Genomic DNA, 24,124 nt, shown 5'->3' on the forward strand with positions numbered 1-24,124 from the left:
TTTGTCTTGTCGTAGATGTTTGTTCTTTCAAATTGTGTCATTAAGAGATCCAGCCGCTTTATTTGATTTTAAGCTTTGTTGTAGTACTTCTTCAACATCTTCTGTCTCGGCGATTAATGTAACGTTTACAAACACTTTACAAACTTTAGTGCATTCAAGTTTATTCATAAATTTTCCTTTTTCTCAAAAGTATGTAATAATCCCCCTGTATATCTATGTACTTTTATTTTTTTAGCATCTTAATTAAATATATACACTATCTAGAAAGTGTTCTCGGAAAACAGTAAAAATAAAGTGTTCATGTTCACAGTCGTTGATAATATTGTATTAATTTAGTATAGTTGTTATAAACATACAAACTTGACCTATTAACCCCAAGCAAATATGAAGCAACTGTATTTTTTCATTTGTATTGGAATACTTAATACTATTAACTTTATAAATGCTACCGATAATAATGGTAAGTTATATTGTGAATTCTAAAGTTATGTGCTCATATTTTTCCATAAATTGTTTTATTTATCTTCTTATAGTTCCATGACTGTTATTGATTGTAGAGTAACATGTTGGCTACCAAATCCGCAATCGTCATTATATTAACAGCAGTTCTAAATAATAATCTAGTCGAAAAGTTCGTATTTTCAGGGATTCTCACTTCTCTTTGTAAATTTATTTCATCCGACAGTTCTTGTTCAACTTTAATTCTTGCCACTTGATGCCAGTATAGATTTGTAATTATTCGTAAATATTATCAGCTGTTTTTGATACCTTTAGTATTTTATTATGATGGACCTTGCTAAAAGTCTTTTCAAAATCAATTGCGCAGTTTTATACATATTAATTTATAAGTCTACATCTTTGTGTCAGTACTTGGAGACTGAACAAAGCTTCTCTCACACCCAAGCCACTCCTCTTAAATTCAAACTTGATAGTACAAATTCTCTCCCCCGCCATGCTATATATTTTGCTATATGTTACTCGCAGAAAAATCTTCAACACGTGACTTATCAGACTTATTATCCCATAATCACTGCATGTCTTTGGACGATGTTTTTGTTTTGTTATAAAAAATTGACTTAGAGATTACAATGAGCTTTAATACCAATTTTTTTCCAAAAAATTTAGTATTTCAACACTCACTTCATCGGACCCAGTACATATTCATTGTTTGTCATTTGTATTGCCCATGTAACCTTACTTTCCGTTATAGATATTATCTAGTCTTCTTCTATTTCATCTTTAAATAATAATTCAGAAATGTAGTTTTTCCGTTCTATTAACTGTTCATTCATATCTAATATTCCGTGTGTCTTTTTGTCTTTGTGTTCAATTTACAACCTAACCTAAAACCAATAGTACTTCTTTCGAAACAGATGATAAATGAACTGAAATGAGAATTGCAATTAAATCTTAACTCTCTTTTGTATTCTATCCTAAAATGTCCACAACTAATTCTATTATCCTACTTCTTTGAGATTCGCTATTGATGCAAGGTTAATATTTTGTAGAAAGCCTAACTGTTTCCAACACAGGAATAGTATTCATCTATAATATTCCTTGGTTTTAAGATGTTTCAGATCAGAAGCTTTTATTAAAATGTAATTAAAAAAAAAAACAAAATTGTTCCTATATGTATCTTTTTAGTGAACGAGTATAAAGAAATATGCGTTAAAGTCTATTACGTCGGTGATGGTTTCTATAATGTAAACTGTTTCGCATATCTTTCAAATAACGACTTTGGTATAGTAACTAATAAAAATGACACAATTGTTGCAACTGGTGTACAGAAGGGCAAGCAATGCTTTAAAATTATTAGTGGGCAACACAATAGAACATCTGTAGCATGTATGCAAGACCTTTATATGAGTTGTGAAGAAACGGGAGCAAAAATAAAAGACATTACAAAGCTTAATGAGATACCGTGTAGATTTCAAGCTTCTAGCATAGTGTCAGGAATATCGTTTGAAAAGATACATGTAATCTTTGGGTAAGTTAATTTATATTACTAAAGTAAAGCATTTTGAACATATGGAGGCGATTACTTGATGAAACGTATTTAAAGCATTAAAACGATGATTTATGAATGTTGATTTGTTGCTTAGAAAACTTAAAAAAATTAAAAATTCCAAATTTTCAATAAATGTTAATAATAATTGTAAAAATGAATCTACAACCTGGGTATTTTGTGAAAAGTTGGGCATTATAGTGTTAAAAATGCGGTTAAAATTTCAGAATAATTCATCAATAAGTTTGAAAGTTATTTGACTTTTTTATTCCAAACAGCTTTTGTTGATTATAAATGACAAGGGATAACAATTTTTTGTTAAAATCTTTCTTAGCAGGTTTCCTTTTCTTCCTAAAATTCATTTTAGTTAAAGCAGGTGTTTTGGACGCTGTTATAGAGATATAGATAGTTAGATAATAATTGTTTTTTAAAAACTACAGTTTTATAACAATGAGAAAGTACCGTTCGCGTCATAAAAAACTGGTAAAACTCTTATAACCGAAAATCGTGATTTTCAAGTTGTGTAAGTTGAGCTTTTCACGTGTGTCATTCTAATTTCGAAGGCAACGTTGCCAGTTCAACGAAAATATTATATCAAACCAGCTAAAAGCAGGGCTGTGCGACAGGTTGCAGGTTTTAGTATATTAAAAACTAAAACAATATCGAGCATTCTCGATCAGTCAGTCACATTTATATTTAAATATTTATTTAAACATACATCTTAAAAAATTCTATTAATTTTGAAATTTTCCATTATCTCAGTACCCATACATTGATTCGTGTTTTATTATAATTTATGAAAATATTTCAATTTAAAAATAATGATAGATAATAAATCTAGACATGACTTTATTATTATGTTTAATTTCAAATCGAGGTGTGTGATTGGTTTCTCGTTAAGTGTAGCACAAAACTGTATTGAGTTGTGGAATACTACAGTAAATAAAACCCACTGGAAAAATTTTAAATTTAATTTGAAATTAATAAAAAATGAATAATTTTTGCAGTGAACAAGTGTGGAATTTAAATATATGTATTACAATTTGAAAAGTTAATATTTTGTCATAGCTCCATTATTATTAATCACTTCTTGTAATCTTCTGGGAACTGAGTTTATTAAATTTAGTGACAAATTTTCATCTTCGGCCAAGCTTTCCTAGGTTTCTTTAATGATGATCCATAAATGATTCCTCTTTTTGGGGAACTTCATTTAATTTTTGTATTTTGTTGATCATAAGTCCCCAAACGTTCTCTATTGGATCAATATCTGGACTTTTAGAGGGCCATGGAAGAGCTTCAATGCTATTTTCCATAAGGTAATCCCGTACACGGTGGGCTGTGTGGATGGAACAGTTGTCATGCTGGAAAATTAGATTATTGTTGGGGAAAATTTTCCTAACCGATGGCAACATCACATTATCTAATATATGTAAATAGGTTTCAGTATTGAACCGTCCTTCAGTTCTTCAACACATTCTCTATACATCCAAGCCGAAACATTTACAGAGAACCGTCTGGACTTATTACTTGATAAAATATAGTTTTCGTTAAACCTATTTCGAGGCGGTCTATAAACCCTAATATGGCCATCATAATGAGACTGGAATACTTTTTCATCAGTAAAAATTACACGGTCCCAAAAATTGACTGGATCATTTAAAACGTAATTTAAAGCAAATAGGAGTCTACTTTGTTTATGTTCCTCGCTAAATTTGTATTTTCGGGCTGCTGCACATTTGTTAAAATCTGTTCTTCTAATTCTCCTTATGTTTCATCTTGTTGGGCTGTAGTAATAACTGGTCTCCCACTCCCTCTCCTTCTATCCAAAGTCTGTTCGTTTTCCCATTTTTTTTAATGTTGTGGATTGTGGTTTTGCTTCTATTTAACTCTTTAGCCAGTTGTCGAATAGACCAACCATCTTCTATTTTTGAAATTATTCTCGTTTTATCAAACTCACTTAACTGACGTGGCATCCTTAAAAATTCACTTTGACAAACTTGTGAAATCTGACTGATGGCAAGCAATATTTTTTATGTTCGGGAAGTTTTCACGCGCTGATAACATCTGTATAGATACTTTTTTATAGATAGGATTTTTTAAGACAGACGATGATATCTTACTCTGCTTAATTTTATTCTCATTATCATTTATACACCGTAAATCATTTAATTTAAAAAAAAATATGCATCTCAATGGGTAGGTAAATGTTTTTTGTTTACATTTTATACATAATAATGTAAAAAAGTAATAGTCTATTTATAGATAAAAACGGATTACAATTAGGGTGTAGATTCAACCTCCATAAGGAACATTACAGTGAGATATTGGATTGTAATGTAATAGTGTCGCGTTTTGCAAAGCATTTTTCGCCCCTGACATTTTATAGTTTATAATCTACGTAGGATAAAGTATAATGTTAGTTTTTCACATTTATCGTTTATGTAATAAATAATAAATTAATTTAGGTAGTTTGCCTGTTACTAAACTTATTGACATAACATACAGTCAGTAGTTTGTGTTCTGTAAGTAATTGAAGTATAAAATTACAGTAGATGCAATCCAATGTTCCCTGTGCCAATACCCTAAGTTTAAATATCGTTCAACATTTTGGACATTAACTCAATCCTCTATCTGGTTATTAAATTTATTAGATAAGGATTTTTGTTGTTAATAATAAAAATAATACCTATCTAAAAACTTTATACATTTTTGAACGTTATTTTTTACGTTTTAAGTTTTATTTAAATTTACTGAAATTCCGTTATCTGTGATGGCAACACGGCAACACATTGTGTCCAATCTGAACACAGGTTTACATTGGAAAAAAAAAGTGTACCAGTTTTATATGACGGGAAGTGTACAAATTATTACAACTAGTCTAGTAATAAGTATTAACAAATATATCAAAAAGATAAGTGCTTTCACTAAATAAAATGGAGAGCAGATTTAGTAAACATTAACTAAATAAATGGAAAACTAAAGCTTATTAACTTAAAACAAATGATCTGAGTTTTAGGATATTCCAAATATATATTGAAATTACTTTTGCATACGTTATACGTATTAATGTTGTTCTGAAACTATTTTCTTGTGGCATCTTAAAGAAATTACTATTTTAATGGGAATAAGCCACAATTAAACATTAAAATAAGTTTATTGACGTTTTAATTTCCACTTCTGGAATCGTTCTTTTGTATTTTGAGAAGGATTTGAAGTCTTAAGTTACATTTCACATCTGGGTGATTCCTGTTCCTCTCTACTACGTTTGGTTTTTCCTCTAGTAGTAATTCTAGATATTATTTACGTATCTGATTGTTAAATTTTTCTCCCCATTATCTACACGACTTAAGCTCTGTTCGTAATTAAGCCGGATATTTTGACTGACAAGGTGACAAGTCTTATTTTATGTATATCTTTGAGTTTAAGTTTTGATTTAGTTTAGATTTATTTTTAAGAACAATAAGAGCATCTTCACTCGACGTCATAGTAATTTTAAATAAGTAATTAGATATGAGAAGCTATTTTTAAGTTAGGAGCTACCTTATACCAAGCGACCAATGATTTTATTGTTATCTAATGATACCAGCCCAAACGTTAACTTTTTTAGGATATTGCGTGTGAGTCTTATACACCCAGTAAGGATTTTCTCTGCTCCAATATCTACAGTTCTATTTGTTAACCGCTTTGTTTAAATGAAACGTCGCTTCATCAGAAAAAACTATTTTGTTTATGAACTTCAAATCTGCGTTCATTCTGTTCATCATCATTTCACAGAATTCTTGCCTTCTATCAGGATCATCTTCATTTAATTCCCGAATCAACTGAACTTTGTAGCGATGGTAATTTTGCTAACTGCAGTTTGCGAAACTTGTCAACCAGGGTATTTATTATTAAAAATTTCACAAACCACCTTTTGAGTTCTTGTTTTATTACCACAACCAATCATAATTAAAATGTCTATTCTTTCAGTCTCGGACAAAGAAAGCCTAATTAAATTTAATATGCGCACAAATATTATACTGACATCTTTTAGTAACTTTAAATACCTAAATGACAGCAGCCTATTAGATTCATATCAATTGTTTATTTGGCTTTTTTACTAATATTTTATTATCTTCAAAGTTTTTTTCCCTAATGCAACAGAACGAAAAGATACGAAAATACCTGATTATTTCTAAAGTATATTTTAATAGACCAGGCAATATCGCTGATTTAAAAGTTAGGATAACGGAAGAAATTAACAAAATAACCCCCGAGATTATACAAAATGTTATATGAGATTTCCAAAATCGCTTCGGTTATTGTTAAGAAGTGAATAATGGTGGTCAAGTTAAAGTTGAAGTTAGAATTTGTAAAAATCAATTTTCTCAGTTATGATGGCACAGACTCAAAAAACTTTATATTGCTGAACATAAAACTAAAATCCTTTTCTGACAAGGTGCCACACGACCCCCTTTGTTATTTAAAATTTTTGGAGGGTGCTTATAATTCAAAGGGGGTGCTGGAGGTGGATAATATTTTCCTACTGTAAATTGTCAATTTAACAATAAAAATCAACTTCTTTCATGTTTTTCTCACATAGCAAATAATAACGCAAAAAATGAATTTGACATTGAAGAACAAAAAAGCCAAAGGACCCGGAGAAATACCAAACGAACTAATTAAAAACGGAACGGAAAAGTTATTCCGCATGCTACATAGAATGTTCGAAAGAGGACTAAATGGAGAAGAATTACCTGCGGAATGGACACAAGCATACATCACATCCATACATAAGAAAGGAAACAGGAAAAAATGTGAAAACTATAGAGGAATTAGTATAATATCGTCGGTAGGTAGACTTTACGGGAAAATTATTAAAGAAAAACTAGAAACTGAAATAATAGGAAAAATTGGAGAAGACCAAGCAGGGTTCACAGTAGGAAAATCATGCCTAGATCATACGTACACATTAGAACAACTGATAGAGAAGAAAATGGCAAAAGGTAGACCGGTCCATCTGGCCTTTGTTGATCTAAAGAAAGCATATGACTCAATACCTAGAGTCAAATTATGGGAAGCAATGAATGATCTCGGAATCCGACAAACACTAATAAAAGCAGTTAAAGCACTATACAAAGAAAACAAAGTAGCTATTAAATGTGGAAATAAAACCTACAATCCATTTAAGACGACAAAAGGACTTCTACAAGGCTGTGCTACGTCCCCTACTCTGTTTAAAATATTCTTGGAAAAGACACTCAAACCATGGAGGATAAAGTGCGAAGGAATGGGCATACCAGTAAGAGACGAATACCTATACACCTTAAGTTTTGCCGACGATCAAGTAGTCATCGCACAAGATGAAGAAGATCTCAGCTTTATGCTCAGAAAACTAGAAGAAGAATATAAAAACAACGGAATGGAAATAAACATAGAGAAAACCGAATACCTAACAACAGAAAACAAGGATATGAGAAACCTAGAGATAGACGAGGGAAGGCAAATAAATGGAACAGATAAATTCAAGTATTTAGGAACCATAATATCGAACCAGGGAACAACAGAAGAAGATATAAACAACAGACTGAGACAAACAAGAAACTGTATAAGACAACTAAACTCAGTGTTGTGGGATAAGAACATTACGATAAAGACAAAAAAGAGAATATATAATACCCTGACAAGAAGTATCCTGACATATGGGTCCGAAAACTGGACAATAAACAAGAGAAATAGAGGTAGAATAAGAGCAGTAGAAATGGAGTTCCTGAGGAGAAGCTGTAGACTTACAAAAAGAGACAGAATTGAAAACGCAGAGATTAAGCGGAGAATGGGAGTGCAATCAGACATAATCGACTATATAGAGGAGAAGAGACTATCCTGGTACGGCCACGTCAGAAGAGCGGACAGAGGACGCTGGATATATAAAATCACAGAATGGAGCCCGATTGGAAGAAGAAAGAGAGGAAGACCCCGAAGGTCATTCAGAGATGAAATCGACGAGGCTATGGAGAAAAGAACCCTGCGAGATGGAGATTGGAATGACAGGGAAAATTGGAGAAAACGGTTGAGTGAAGGAAGACAGTGAAAACTGTGGAAATCCTTAGTAGTAGTAAAATTAATTTATTCCATACATATGGACCGCATGGTATGTTGCGATAGCGTTACTCAAATTAGCAAACTAAGTCATAATTGCATTTAAGTGCATTGGGCAAACATCTACCTCTCTTGTACAATTTTCATACGTTGTTGTTGTCGAGCACAAACACCGTGCCATGTTGTTTTGGAACCAGAACATTCCAATTTGCTATAATCTGCCATTGAAATAATTTTATAACATGCCTGCCAATTTAAATCCACTTAAAAATATCAACTGTACTATTATAGATACCAATAATTGCTTAACTTTTTGGGTGGCCGCACACAGAAAGAGCAAAACTGTTTTAGTCAAAAACATTTTTGACTAAACGAGTCTGATGCTGATGTTTCCATATAAATGAAATGAGCTGACGCACACTGATTAGTCGTGTGTCTAAAGCATGTTTAGGCTCATTTAGTTTCAGTCAGTCTGTTTGATGTTGATTACCGGATCGTAGTTTTGTGTCGAAACATTTCAATGTACGCAGGCGCGTTTTTGAAATTCCCTTGAATTGAAACCGCTCGAGTAGTCAACAAGAAGCACATGTGGAAACAGCGATATTTTGGTTGTTTATATTGTGTGTATCATGGAAGTTGACGCAGAAAAATTAATTGTACTGATTGAGGCCAGATTCTTTTCTCATTTATAGGATGCACCCAAAATTATCTTTTATTTTGCGTTTTTTCGTCCTGTAGGAGGAACCACTACCAGAAAACTAGTGCAATTTCGTCGTTATCTTTCGACATCTTTAATAAAACTGATTTCAGTATGGTTTGTGCAAACATTTTGTTTCTCTTGAAAACAAAATGTTTCTTGTGGAAACAAAAACGTTTTCGTTTCAAACAAAAACGTTTTTGACTAAAACAGTTTTGCTCTTTCTGTGTGCGGCCACCCTAAGGCAATATGCAATAGGCAAGTTTTTGGTTAATGTAGATCGTTGAAATGCAAATTGTATTTCTTGTTTAAAAATTAAGTTTTCTACTTACAGTTGTGTTTATAGTAAAAACCGTTCAATCTGTAACTTGTATTGTTGAAATTCCCGAGCCACTATGAAACGATGTTAACTATATGGCTGTTAGAACTATTGGACTCTCTTATATAGTGCTTTGATATCTGCGTTACCTGCGCTTTTAATTTTTCATCTTGTATACCTGTATCGATATTTTTTAGGTGCAAAATTTCTTTTGAAAAAACCCAAATAATTGACAGTAACGAAACTGTTATTATTAAATATTGCAAGAGTCCTCCCTTGAACGAAGACCGAATGGAAGAAATAGATGATAATAATACCCATAGTTTTATTGCGTATTTTCCAGACCGATTCCCAAAGCGAGAATAGTGAAAAAATATTTCAGAAAGCGAGAAAAAAAATTGGCATTATCTTTATTTTAAAAATAAGACATGGCAGATCCAAATACTACTAGGCTATAATTTTTATTAAATAAACAAAATAAACCAAAAATTGAGTATTTTATTCACGTATCACCAAAAAGTAAAAAAAAATAAGCCGCATAGGTGTCTAAACATAGAAATTTCAAATAAATCGGGAAAATGAGAATATCAAAACATCAGTGAAAAAGATATTACGAATATGACTTAAAAACTTATGTTAAAATACAAAACAAAAAAATAAAATTGTGGCTTATTCCCAACAAAAATAGTAAATTTACAAATTATCGATAATTTATCACAAAATATCGTTATTTGGCTATTTTATTATAATTATTTTGACTATTATCTTTGTTAAAAATTTAATCTCCCTTTTAATATCGTAAATTTTTTGACGATAAAAAAGTAGCCTCCTCCAACTCCATTTATTGATCTATATCCTGAGAAACACACTTCCAATTTGTTTCGGCTATTTTTTAAATATCATCTACTTATATTATCTATAGTCTTTTGATTGGTCTTTTTGACTAGCGGTGTGGCCAGTGAAGCTCGATTTGAGGTTGGCATTTAATGTTGCGATATCCGCGACTTTTGTTTTTGGTCTTACCTAGTCGTTTCTCTTCATATATATATATATATATATATATATATATATATATATATATATATATATATATATATATATATATATAATATAAAAACATTAGTAAATACTTAAATGTGAATAGACAATTGTTTCCCGGTATTTTTAGATATTATATTTTAAAAGCCTTTGGTGTTGTTTCGCTGGAAAGGCCAAAGCCACCAGGTAGTTATTGTATTTAGAAAGTATAAGATAAAACCGTTATCATTTTCAAAGAAAGTTATTTAGAAGCGATACTTAGGTTTTTCTGATATAAAATAAGAGGAGGGATATAGAAATTTTTTGATTGGTTAGCGAGTTTGGAATGAGGATGAAGTAGAATGAATGTTTTAAAAGTTTGGAGTAGAAAAGATTATTATGTGATGGTGATCCGAAAGAAGCAGTCGAAGTTTTGTGTAGTCAGTTAAGAAGCAAGTGCCAGTGGTGTTATTGTTAGAAGTGGGTGGATAAAAAGTGGAACGAGAGATAGGTCAAAGTTGAGAATTTGAGTACCTTCTTGATTCTATAAAGTCCAAGTGAGTAAGTCACAAGAACTATAACTATTAAAAATATTTGCGACACCAAGTAAAAAAAATACTTGGGTCCCATGAGATTGTTAGTATATGAAAGAGAGGAGAGAATTTTGGAGTTTGTTGAACGAGTACTGGTAAAAGAGGCCTGCTCGTGTTTTGGAGAAAGATTGGCTCGTATGCTGATAGGTTGATACTTAGAACGGAGAAGGCTTTGATTGGTAGCCTAACATAATAAACAAGGGGGAGCTGTTTCGGTCGAAAGGAAACATCGTCTTGTGTGAATGAAAAGGTCAGTCAATAATTTTTGTGAAAATTTTTTTTTTATATATTTCAAATAAAAGACTATACCTTCAGAAGATCAAAAATTATTGCTATTTTAAAATACCATAAATTTTGTAAAAGTTTTTTTTGTAAAAAAAATTAATTCAAGTTTTCTGATTCATTGCAAATATCATATAGTTTTTTTTAACGTCAAAGGATAATTATTAATATTGCAATATATTATATTAATATAATAAATTTTAAACCGACTTTAGAAAAATTTAGTTTCCAAATAAAATAAATTGTTACATAATCTGGTTTTTATTATTAAAATAATTTATCAAAAGGCATATTTTAGAATATTGTTTGTAATGAGAATTGTGTTTAGGTTCGGCATTAATGAGAATAGACATTGGATGATAATGTCTAATAATATTCGCAAATAATATAATTTGCGAATTTATAGCAGGTATATTATGTAGAAGATTATCCTATACCTGCTTCACCGAGGCGTATATTTTTTTCTTCGTCATATAAATATATCTATCTATATATTTTAGGTGCGATATTTCTTTTGAAAAAACCGAAATAATTGGAAGTAATCAAATGGTTGTTGTTAAATATTGCAAGAGTCCTCCCTTGGAGGAAGGGCGAATGGAGGAAGAAACAGATATTAATAACCACAGTTTTATTGCGGATTTTCCTGACCGATATCCCAAACGAGAAAAGTAAAAAATATTTCAGTAAGGAAAAAATAAATCTGAATTATATTTATTTTAACAAATAACACAATGTAGATAAAAAATTAGTTGTATAACTAGCTCATAAATGGTTAATAAATAAAATGAACAAAAACTAATTATTTATAAATATTATGTATATTATACATTATGTAAATAATATTTACATTTGTTTATAATATTAAAATATAAAAAAAAATATTTTACAAAAAAAGTTCAGAATAAAATGATTAAACAAAATGAATTAGTTATTTGCATATTCGTATAGTTAAAAGCATTAAAAGTTAAAAGTTAAATAGCATTAAAAGCTTATACAAATTTAAAAAACTATCAATCTATGTTAAAAAGTTTTCCAAGGTATTACAACTTACTTTAATTTAAAGTTGTAATTTGAGTTTTCATTGCTTTAAATTCACACTTCCCCCACTATTCTTTAGGTTGTTCTCTCAATAACCCTTTAGGTTTAAAGCTTTGCTAAGGGTTTATTTTAAAAGTAATCAATTTGCTATTCAAGTTAGTAAAACTTGAAGTTTTAAGTTATTAAATGAATTTTTTTATTCCTTAACCCTTTACCGCATCGTGTGCCATAAATGGCAAAAACCAAAAAAAAACAACATTTTTTTAATGTTTTAACTCAATTTTTGTCGTAGCTGCATGGCAGTCCATATCTGACACGTACTATAATAGTGTACGCGAGATATGCGGCATAGTTCTGTCATTTATAGTTTTCTTATTTTTCGTAGTAAAAACGTTTTTTACGGCGAGAAAAAATTGAAATTTATTGTATTGTGATCTTAGATATCTGCTTAGGTAAGTACTAAAAATTAAGAATGTTGAAAGTCTCTCGAAAACCCCAAAAAGGGTTTGTGCTATACATGGCACACTATGAAGTTATGGACTTATTGATTGTTTTTTTAGATATGGATCCGAAACTCTTTTATGGTACAATAAATGCAGTTAGAATTCCAAATAGTACTAATAGTAAAGAATCAGATCTCTCCGATGGAGACGGCACAAATGAGATGATATTGTGTCAAGATAGTGACAAGCAATGTCAAGGAAACTGTCATTTCTACCACATCCTCGGATTCCTCAGATGATGATACCCCTTTGTCTGAAAGACTGCGATATAAAAGAAAGAAATCTCATAACTGGGTGAGAGGAAATCTAAGAAGATCAGAAAATGATACAAAATTTACTAATTCTGAAAATTTACCTTCTTCGATTTTACAATTAGAAACTCCGGTCCAATTTTTTAAGTTTCTCTTTCCTGATAGTCTTATAGAGCATATCACAGACCAATCAAACTTATACTCAGTGCAACAGCGTCCATATAAACCAGCTAATATACAAAAATATGAAATAGAACAATTTTTAGAAATTTCTATTTACATGTCGATAATTCAACTTCCATCAACAAGACACTATTGGAATGCAAATATTTGGCCACCGAACAGTCCGATTTGTTGTAAATACCTTTGCACTGATTGTTTCTTTAAATTGCATTAATCCGTATTTTTGATTTATTATATATGATTTATTAAATTAATGGCAGATATTTCTGAAAACAGTTAGATAGTAAATTTTGGATCCCCAAAAAGATATGGAAAAAGTTTACTATTCCTACCCCCCGGCTTCCCCCTAAAACTCCCCGTCCTCTTAGGAGTATAACGGAAAAATTGATTTTACAAAAATCTGTGCGTCGTAGAAAAAAATATTTTAAATAAGACAATTTTGAACAAAATATTTATTAGTACTTTTTTGTAAAATAAACCGTTCTCTCAAAACTATCGCCTGAAGCGAAATAGCTACGCAAGCGAAAATATTTTTTTTATGAAGATATAAGAGATGTATAAGAATTTTCGAGACAAATTATGAAGGTGAAGTGTAATCTGAGTGGTTAAAAATCAATAAATAGGAAAAAGCTTGTTTCCCCCTCTTTTTTATTTATTGTCATTTTGCAGAAAGGGTAATAAATTAAAACATTTTTAGCCAGCTGCATTTTATGAAAATTTTAATTGACGCTATTTAATTTTAATACGACTTTGCTCCAAAATGAATTATTTTATTGTTCTAAGCAAGGAAAGTAGAAAAATGTCGATGTTTTTAGTAATTTTAAAATATTTTCATTTTTTTATTATTGTTCCTGACCTATTTGAGAGGGGGGAGGAGTCAATTATTTTTGCTGACGTTATAACCTAATTATTTCTGCAAAAATCCGAATGCTACCTCCCACATTCACCTCAAAACAGATTCGCCCCCTGGTCTAATATTCATTTGCAGTTTATTAACAAAATAAAACTGGATAAACTAAACCAAAAGTTTATTTTTAAAATTTCATAGCCGTTTATTGAATATACAATTTTATTATTCTTCTTTTTCAATTAAAGATGCAATAGTAAGTTTATTTGAGCTTTTAATAATGAGAGCTAGGAATTTCTGCGTTGTGTGATTTCGACAATGAATCTTTCAAAATATTCCCAAGCTGAGCGAACGTACTATAGATAGTAGTTATACTGACTGTCAAGAAACTCTATAATTTTGCTCATTTTCCTGGGTTTAAAGAAATTGTTTTAAAATATTTTGTAAAAACAAAGGGCTTTGGATTTTACCGTGATTATCTGAAACGTGGTGTCTAAAGATGTCCGGCTTTTTAACCGATTCAGTATTTTGCTTTAAAATGTGAATTATTTAATTGGTAATTAATAAAAAGATGTGCCATTCTTTCACACATCAGAATAAACCTCGCACAGTTTGTATTCAAAAATAGTTTGCCTACCGCAAATTTCAAACGTGTAGGTCAAACATTCTAAATTTATCCAAGTTCACCAAACATTCACAACTTCACAAATTGTTAATCTATAATCATCACGATGAAGTGGTATTATTTTTGCCTTTTTGTGTTCCTAAATATTGTGTTTAAAGTATCTTGTGAGCACGCAAAAAGTAAGTATATTTCTTAATAAATAGCTTTAACTATTTTTTAAATAGCTTTAACTAAATGAACATTTAAATAGCCCTTAACTATTGGTAACCTTAAAATTTTATCTGAACAATTTTGAAATTTTCAATGACGCCTCAATAAAACTGCTAGATAAAAATTAACACACCAATTAAAACTTTTCAGCTTCAATTTGCTGTTGTAACCATGCATTCTGTCTTTTTTGGGGAAATTAACATGTTCAATTTTCAAGAGCTTATATTAAATTGGTGCAGCATACGTTGTAAATCATCTTCACTTTGAGAGAGTAGTATTGCGTCGTCTGCATAGCAGATTATTTTAAGTTGTTTTTCTCCCATTTGGTATCCTTTTTAAGTTCTTACTTTTTTTTATTATTTCATCCATAATCATGTTGATCATTCTGTTTTATCCCATCACCAGCTTCAATAGGATAAGTTAGTTCTTATTCTACTTTTACTTTTATTGTGTTGTTTTGGTACATATTTTCGATCGTTTTGATTATTCGTAGAGGTATCTCTCTTGCATACAATAAGTGGATAACGTTCCTTGATTTTACCAGGTCAAATGATAAAGATATGCCATTTCAAATTGGCATATCTATGGGTCAAACACAGATATGCCAGTTTGTTGTATTCTAATGATTTCTCTTGCACTTTCCTCATTGTAAATATAGCTTCGGTGCATGATCTTCCCGACCTAAAACTTTAATGCGGGTGTTATAATTTCATTCAGTTTGTTTGTTATCACGTTGGTTGTTAATTTTGGTATTGTGTTTAATAAAGCAACTCCTCTATAATTTTCCGTGTCCGATTTGTCTCCCCTTTTAAAGAAAGTTATTTAGATGCTTGATTTCCATTCTTGAGGAATTCTGTTTTGTTCTATTATTTTTTGGATTAGTTTTATTAGTTGTTTGATCAGATCTGGTCCTCCGTACTTTAGCAGTTCGTTCGATGTTCTGTCCTCTCCTGCTGATTTTCTATTTTTTTAATTACCTTAATGCTTTCTTTACCTCTTTCTCCTCAATATTTATTTTTTCGTTTGCCGTTCCCCTAGTGTTGGTGGTTTATTATCGTCACCTTATTAAATAGAACAAACAGAGCCACAGGTTATCTAAATGAAACAATATGGAGAAATAAAAATATAGGGAAAGATATGAAAGGCAGAATTTACATAACAGTCACCAGACCAATAATGACATAGGCGCCAGAAACACGACCTGACACAGAGAGGATAAAAAGAATGTTAGAAACAGCAGAGATCAAAACACATGAAAAATTGATGGTAAAACACTATGGAACAGAGCCAGCAGTACAGATATATGACGTAGATGCATCAAGGAAAGGGTAGGAAATAGAAAAGTAGAATGGAACGATCATATAAGGCGAATGATAACACATAGAATAGTAAAGACGCTGGTAGTTTTTTGCTGTTAAATCTTATTTTTAACAGTAAAATTCTGTTTAATTCCATTAATGATGAAAACGTTTAAATTAGAAGTGACAATTGAAGAAACTGGCAGACAAGAAGTAGAGATAAATAGAATGTTAGATAAAGCAAATAAGTTATACCAAACAGTAGAAAGAACAATCATTAGAAGAAAATAGATACCGAAACAAACTAAAACTAATGTTTTTTAGGCCATATGTAGCAATCGTTGTCAGGGGCAGGTTTGCTCAGGTACTGTCTGAGAGAATGCAAGCAGCCCTAAATATAGTTGACGACTGGTGTAAACAAGAGAGACTGATAGTCAATGCTCAGAAAACACAAATTGTCAACTTCACCAAAAAAACAGCACTACAAGGCCTAAAACCACCGGTGCTGGGAAGAACAGAGATTTCATTTGCCAAAGAAACAAAATACCTTGGGGTATATTTTGATCATAGGCTTACATGGAATACTCACATTCTAAAAACCACACAGAAAGCTACTATGTCCTTGGGCAGATGTAGAAGAATGTGCGGTAAGAATTGGGGACCCCAAAATGACTCTATGGTTATATATAAGGGTTATTAGACCCATGAACCTATGGCTCGGTGACGTGGTGGACAAAGACGCAGCAAGTGGGAGCAATAAGGCTGCTAGGTAATACACAAAGGCTAGCATGCTTGTGTATTACGGAGGCCTTTAAAACAACTCCTACTGCATCGCTGGAAGTCCTGTTGAATCTACCACCACTTCATATCTTTATACAGGGCGAAGCCAGATCCGTGATGCACAGATTAATCCATAGTCAGCGACATATAAGCCAGATGCATGGTACTGACAACAGAAAGCTAATCGAGGAGCTAAAAGGCGATATTGTGATGGGGAAACCTATCGATGCAACAGTTACGAGATATAGCTTTAACAATAAGTTCACAATTAAGATAACAGGCAGGGAAGACTGGAATAAAGGTGTACCCATACAAGCTGCTACTACCTGGTACACGGATGGCTCAAAAACATCGGAGGGTGTGGGAGCCGGCATAGTAGGGACAAATCAAGGGATAGATTTCCCGGTAAGTCTATCTAAGGATGTGACAGTTTTCCAGGCGGAAATAACTGCAAACCATCACTGCGTGGAAGAAATAGAAAGGCAGGAAAGAACGTTTTGTTCAGTTGCCATCTTCACAGATAGTCAGGCAGCGCTTAAGGCACTCAATTCTGTAGAGGTCAATTCTAAGCTAGTATGGGATTGCGTGTGTGCCCTAAATAAACTAGGAGACCGTAGCAAGGTTACGGTAGCCTGGGTACCGGGGCACGAGGGTCATAAGGGCAATGAAAAAGCAGATGAAATGGCCAAACAAGGCTCATCATTGCCATTCATTGGACCGGAACTCTTCTTCGGAGTTGCTAAATCAGTAATAAGAACGGCTACAAGGAAGTGGGTAGCTCGCAAATCTCTGCTGGAATGGTGGAGGAATTCACCAGGACAAAGACAGGCGAAACAGTTCATTACAGAACATTCGCCAAAATTTACGGCAGACCTAATAAGTAAAGACAGGAAAACAGTCAAGGTCATAGTAGGTCTTCTAATAGGGCACTGTAAGCTGAATAGGCACTTGAAGCTGATGGGATTATCAGATGATGACCTGTGCAGATTCTGTCACCTCGAAGAAGAAACAGCAGAGCACATTTTATGTCAGTGTGACAGTCTGGCAAATGTGCGGTTCTTTGCATTAGGAGAAGAAAATCCACCGGCAGATAGCTACATGGAAGGTACAGTCTCGAAGCTACTAGACTTTATAAAAAGGGTCAGGCTAGAGAATGTTATCTAGGACTAGAGGACCACAATAGATCTGAAAAGGTCGCAGTGAAATAGGCCAAAAGGCCACCTCTCTTAATCTAATCTAATCTAGGCCATATGTAGACCAGTTCCTACGTATGGGTCCTGGTATATACTAAGTAAACAACAGCAAAGTAAAATACAGGCATCAGAAATGAGAGATACTTACAAAGGGTACAAGAATTCTTATGAATTAGTATCAATAATTGCAAAATGTAAATTCCATACACTGTGTATATATTTAAATCCCTAAATAGGTTTTTACTAAGCCAACCATACGGAACACCTACAATATATTTTACAATCCGCTTTTGGGCCTTAAAAACGTCCTTTTTACTAGGTGAGCCACTACAGACAGTTTACCATAACTCATTGTCGACAGTACTTCAGCAAAAAAAGACGATGATGGTGAAGACGTATTCTACCCAAATTTCTCAATTGATAAGACTTAGAGTTGAATTTTTTTATATACATTCCAACAATGAATGGGTCTTAAAAGATAAGTGAGAGTCGAAAGGCACTCCCAAAAACTTCACTGGCAATACTTAAATCAAGTTTAGTAGAATTTGCACGGGATGCATATGATACAAAATTAGTTTTGTGAACAATAAACAGAAGCGACTGATTACTCGACCAATCAGTGAAGGTCTTCAGTGAATTTTTTATTTTATCTTGTGAAAAACTTATGTCTTTATTGAGATATGTTGCATTGCTGAGTCATCCGCATAAACTGATATAAATGCATCAGAAATTACATATGGTAGTTCATTAATATAGGCTTCCACTATTACTAGAGATTTTACTTTTTGATTTGAAACAAGAATAGCTTTTTTGTGTAGAATTGAATGTTATTTCATGTTTTTTTCCTAGAATGTTTATACAGGGCGGACAAAAAATTATGGCTACATTAATGAACCAATATTATAGTAGGTGGCCCCACCTAGTGTCAATAGTAAAACTAATATCATTTTCATATTAAGCATACTAAATAGTAGCAAGATACCAAATTTCACTTAAATCGGTTAAATAGTTTTCAATATATCCCTAAAAATAATATGAAAAAATATTATATATTATATATTATATAATATTATTATATAATACTAAATATCTTATATCTTATGTGGACCATGTCACCAACGTTGAGGTCCTACAGCGCATGACAAAAGAAAAAGTGCTTAATTTAATTAAACAACGTAAGCTTGAGTACCTCATATATCGAATATCGAATTCTTTAACTCGTTATGCAGGGTAAAGTATTTGGCAGAAGAGGACCGGGACGCCGTCGTATCTCGTGGTTGAAAAATCTCCGACAATAGTTTGGGATGACCTCAGCTGAGCTGTTTCGCAGAGCAGCCAACAAAACTATGATAGCCTTGACGATCGCCAACATCCGGACCGGATAAGGCACTGAAGAAGAAGATATAATACTAGCAGCATTTTGCCTAAGCAATTTGAGTTTAAACGCTTAATTTTAATGTCAGCTATCACCCATTAGCCAATGTCCAATTAATTATGGGACACCCTGTATATGTTCCTTCCACAATAACTTCCCTACTAGAATCTACCTTTTCTGGAGAATATATATAAATTTGATTTTTGACTTGGAAGATTTATGATTATTATCATTATTTTCTGACTAATGTTATTGCATGAAAAAAGTCTATGGGATAAACAAATAGAATAACAGAAAGAACAGTTAAGATTTGGTTCTACGTATAGCGCCTCTGTATATTCGCTTATACGCATTTCGTCGTAGCAGGAGTCATCAGAGAGACTGTTACAGAAGCTCTAAACCTGAACACAAATCTTTTTCGTCAAAAGAAGCAACAATAAAATGGCTTTAATCTGGACGCTATAGCAACATCTGATAATAAATCTCGAAAGTAGAAATCCAAAGATTTCTATTGACGAAACTATAATTCAGGTTTTTGCTTTAATCTGTTTTGATTGAGATTGAGATTTAAATAGCATAACTTTTAAACTAATTATTAATGGATCGATCTGAAATTTTGAGGGTTTGTTAAGAACCACAATATCCAACTTTGGGCGCAATAACAATTATCTGGGTTGATGTTTAAAATAGTTATAAACATTTAACGATTTTGCTTTATTTTGACAATTCTCGAAGCAAAAAATTAATTTTACAAATTGATTGCCGAAGTCTCGACAGAAAAGGTATAGGTTTTCTATATATAGGCCTATGATAAGTGCAAAAATTCTCAGATACCTAGATTTATTACAATTTCGAACAGGCTCGTTTTTTGCTGATTTCCCTGTACTCATGCTTTGTTGTTCACTTTTCAATATTTTCTTTACCTATTCATTATCAAGTTACTATATTTATTTTTAATTTTTAGCGTTTCACTATACATACACCCGCAATGGCACCTGCGTAAAAGCATACTACACCGAAGAGGACTTCTACAAAATATACTGCTTCGAATATTTGGCTGAACAAAATAACGAACTTGGTATAGTAACCGACAAAAACGATACCATCATCTATAAAGGCTACGGAAACGTTTCTGAATGTTTCGAGTTTTTCCATTCAAACTCGACTAATAAAACATCCATATGCCTTAGTTCATTTCCCGAAAACTGCAATCACGAGAAAGGTGACGAAAAGAGAAGAATAGCTGAAGATATACTAAAAATTCCTTGCAAAAAAGACACTAGCTTTAATTACTTGGGATTACGTTTCGATAATTTAAATTTGATTTTTAGGTGTGTGATATTTTCGGTAAGGATACCGCCTGGAGAGCAAAATGATGTTGGAAGATATTGTTTTAACAGAGCTATTACTGATCCGAAAATAAAGATGCGATTTTCTTTGGGAAATCTAATGAAAATATTTCAAAAGAATGAGGAATAGAATATAAAAAAAATTTATTTGGTACAATCCTAAAATTTTATTAAAAATAAAACATTGAAAAACTCTGGATATGTTTCTCTTAGTTTTTATTTTATGAAAATATATTAATTGTAATGTTTATATTATTGTTCTATTATGTAATTATCTAATTTAAGTAAAAACTTTATCATAAATGTATTTCTTTTTTTGGTCGTCAACAGTAAGGTGCAGCCAAATTAGAAAAAGAGCAGGACTTGGGAAAGAATCACTACAGGAGTAATGTGACCAATTCGTGGCAATAGAGTTAAGGGACCCCGATGGTTTCCAGTGCAACAACTATTTTACTTTTATAATTCACTCGCAATAACCTTTTTTATTTATTTTAAATTAAGAAGATTAAATTGAGAAAGAAAGACAACTGGATGACCGACGAAATACTTGGCAGGATAGACCAAAGAAGACAAGCCAAGAACAACGACAATCACAATTCCAAAATCATTAACAAGATAGAGACAAAACAAATTTAATATGAGAAAAAATGTAAAGAGATAAAAGATCTTCAGAACAAATACGACCTATTTAACCTACATAAAAAGATTAAAGAAATGGCAGGGCTGCAAAAAAGAAACCACAACACAACTTGTACAAAAAGGGTGTACATATGTGAAATTATGAATATAATTTCAGTTAATGAGGACTGTATTACATAGGGCTGGTTCAAATAAATTAGGATATGTGGTAAAAGGTTATACAGATTATAGCGAATTAAGTTTATACAAAGTCTTACCAATATTTTTGCTCCACACACTCGCGGTATTGACAGGCTACACTCGCGGTTGTTTTTCATATGCGGAATCTGTCCGGGTACGGATTTCTGAACACGTGTTTCGCGGTACTAACACTGAGAGCACGAGATAGAGCACATTTTGCGTCTGTACACGATTTAAAATAGTATTTGCGGTGTTTTTCTCGTAACTATAAGCAAGAGAGTTAGAGTGGAGAAAAAGAGCGGTACGTCTGTACTAAGCGATAGGTAACAGGCTAGAGAGGGTATACGTCTGCCTAGCGAGACTCAGCAGACGAAAGAGCGAACGACTGTCCCTAGCAACAGTCAACAATCAAGAGAGAGTCTTTCTTCTTGCTATTTTAAAACTGTCTGTATTTCTAGAGGAGGGCAGGTTGAACTGGAATAGGAATAATGTTGGACTAAGGTAATGATTGTAAAATTGTGGTAAAAGGATAGTTAATAATACAGCGAAAAAATGACATTATTTTTCGCATGTGAAAAAATTGAACACAACTCTTTTAGATAAAAATGAAAATGCTATGATAACGACTGACGAAAATCTAAAACAATAGAAAGAATATATGAAAGAGCTCTTCGACGACGAAAGAGAAAATCTACAAGACATATCTTTTAAAAACAGAGAAACTAATATAGAAATTACAAAGGAACAAATATTGTATGCACTAAAGAACACCAGAAACGGAAAAAGCCCGGGACCAGATTAACTGCCTAGTGAGATCCTTAAAGTAATAGAAAATGAGTACATGGATGTCCTCTTAAACCTCTTTAATAAAATTTATCAGTCTGCACAGACCACCGCACCATAAGCCTGACGTCTTATACACTTTTAAAATGTTTTTAAAGTTATCATCCATAAACGCATTTACCAAATACTTAATATTATGGATATTGAAGAAACCCAATTTTGATTCCTTAAACGCGTAGGTGCCCGTGAAGCCCTCTTTACATTCAATGTACTAATGTAGAGATGCTTGGGTGTGAACCAAGATATGTACGACTGTTTTATAGATTACAACAAGGCTTTCGATAAAGTCCGCAACAAAGAGCTAATGGATGTCCTCAAAGCGCAAAACAGCAGGCACACATACGCCTTTATGAACATACATCAGAAGAGTTCGAAATTAAGAGAGGAGTGCGACAGGGGTGTGTAGGTATTGCCATCACTACTATTCAATGCATACTCTAAAGAAATTATTAAAAGAGCTTTTGATGGAGAAACAGCAGAAATAAATGTCAATGGAACACCAATTAACAATATTAGATATGCGGACGATATTATCATAATAGCAGATAACCTTCAAGACCTCCAAAAGCTAATGAACAAGATAGTTAAGTATGGAGAAGAATATGGATTACCAATAAACATCAAGAAAACTAAATTTATGAGAATATCTAAAACCCAAAATAATGATAAAAGTCTGACAATTAACGGTAAAACTTTAGAACAAGTTGAAAACTACAATTCTCTTGGCACAATAATTAATCACACAAACGATTACTCCAAAGAAATTAAAGTTAGAATAGAGAAAGCACGAACAGACTTCAATAAAATGAGAAAGGTACTTTTTGTGCAAGAGAACTGAAATTAGACTTGAGAGTTAGACTGGCAAGGTGTTATATTTTCTCGACTCTGCTTTACGGGATAGAAGCATGGACACTTAATGTGTCGACATCTAAAAAGTTGGAAGCATTTGAATTATGTTTGTATAGAAGAATCCTGAAGATATCATGGACCGAACATGTAACAAACAACGAAGTTATGAGAAAAGTCAATAAAAGAATGGAAATATCGGAAACTATCAAGACACGAAAGCTGCAATACCTGGGGCATGTTATCTGTAATGAAAAATACAATATACTTCAATTAATTCTACAAGGGAAAATTCAGGGCAAGAGAAGTGTAGGAAGGAGAAAAATATCATGGTTGCGTAACTTGAGGGAATCGTACATCTAAGATCAGAATAGCAATGATGAATGCCAACCTTCGTCGCGGGAATGTCACGTAAAGAAGAAGAAGATTTATTTTAAACGTTTTAACTTTTGGCATTCCTTTCTTCAGGTATCTGTAGATTCGTCCGTGGTATTTGTTAGTTATTGCCCAGAAAACCTTCACGGTCCCCTAATGCCACAAATTGTTCACATTGTTCCTGTAGTGATCCCTTCGCAAGTTAGAACACGCTCCTTTTCTGTTTTGACTGCAACGTACTGATGACTACCTAATACTCAGAAATACTTATTTACGGTTGTCTTCCAACGATGTACCTGTTCTATTTTTTATTTTTGTCTTTTGAAAGACATACCATTACATTTTACTGTTATTATTCACTCGCATTAACCTTAGAAAAAGAAAGAGAGGAAGAGAATGGAAAAACGACATAAAAGGTAAAAGGCAACTGTAAATATGTTTATCTGAATATTTGGTCGTTATCAGTACGATGGAGCCAGGTAATAATAGGAAAAAATTAACTTCAAAACAAATCACTATAAGAGCAATGCAACCATTTTGTAGCAATATTGTCAGAAGATTTGTCTCAAGCGTTGTCTTCGATAAGCTATGTTCAATA

General features: G+C 32.4%; 2 protein-coding genes and 1 long non-coding RNA gene across 4 annotated transcripts in view; 2 read left to right on the plus strand and 1 right to left on the minus strand.

Annotated features, from left to right (window-relative positions):
• The window catches only part of LOC140433174 (uncharacterized), a 458,258-nt gene that overhangs the window by 318,600 nt on the left and 115,534 nt on the right, over positions 1–24,124 (minus strand). The window lies entirely within an intron of this gene.
• On the plus strand, positions 278–11,832 carry LOC140433169 (uncharacterized). 2 transcript variants are annotated; one of them, XM_072521213.1, is made up of 3 exons: positions 278–460; positions 1,645–1,987; positions 11,492–11,832. In XM_072521213.1, exons 1-3 carry the CDS (start codon positions 385–387, stop codon positions 11,661–11,663), a joined length of 591 nt encoding a protein of 196 aa, XP_072377314.1. In that variant the 5' UTR covers positions 278–384; the 3' UTR covers positions 11,664–11,832. The 2 variants fall into 2 exon arrangements, with proteins under 2 accessions (XP_072377314.1, XP_072377315.1); XM_072521214.1 differs by lacking the exon at positions 11,492–11,832 and adding an exon at positions 9,297–9,589.
• LOC140433170 (uncharacterized) lies at positions 14,291–20,946 on the plus strand. Its single transcript, XR_011949881.1, has 2 exons — positions 14,291–14,617; positions 20,259–20,946. It is a non-coding gene; the product is annotated as an uncharacterized lncRNA (long non-coding RNA).

Source organism: Diabrotica undecimpunctata, chromosome 2, assembly GCF_040954645.1.
Source record: "Diabrotica undecimpunctata isolate CICGRU chromosome 2, icDiaUnde3, whole genome shotgun sequence".
Taxonomy (NCBI): domain Eukaryota; kingdom Metazoa; phylum Arthropoda; class Insecta; order Coleoptera; family Chrysomelidae; genus Diabrotica; species Diabrotica undecimpunctata.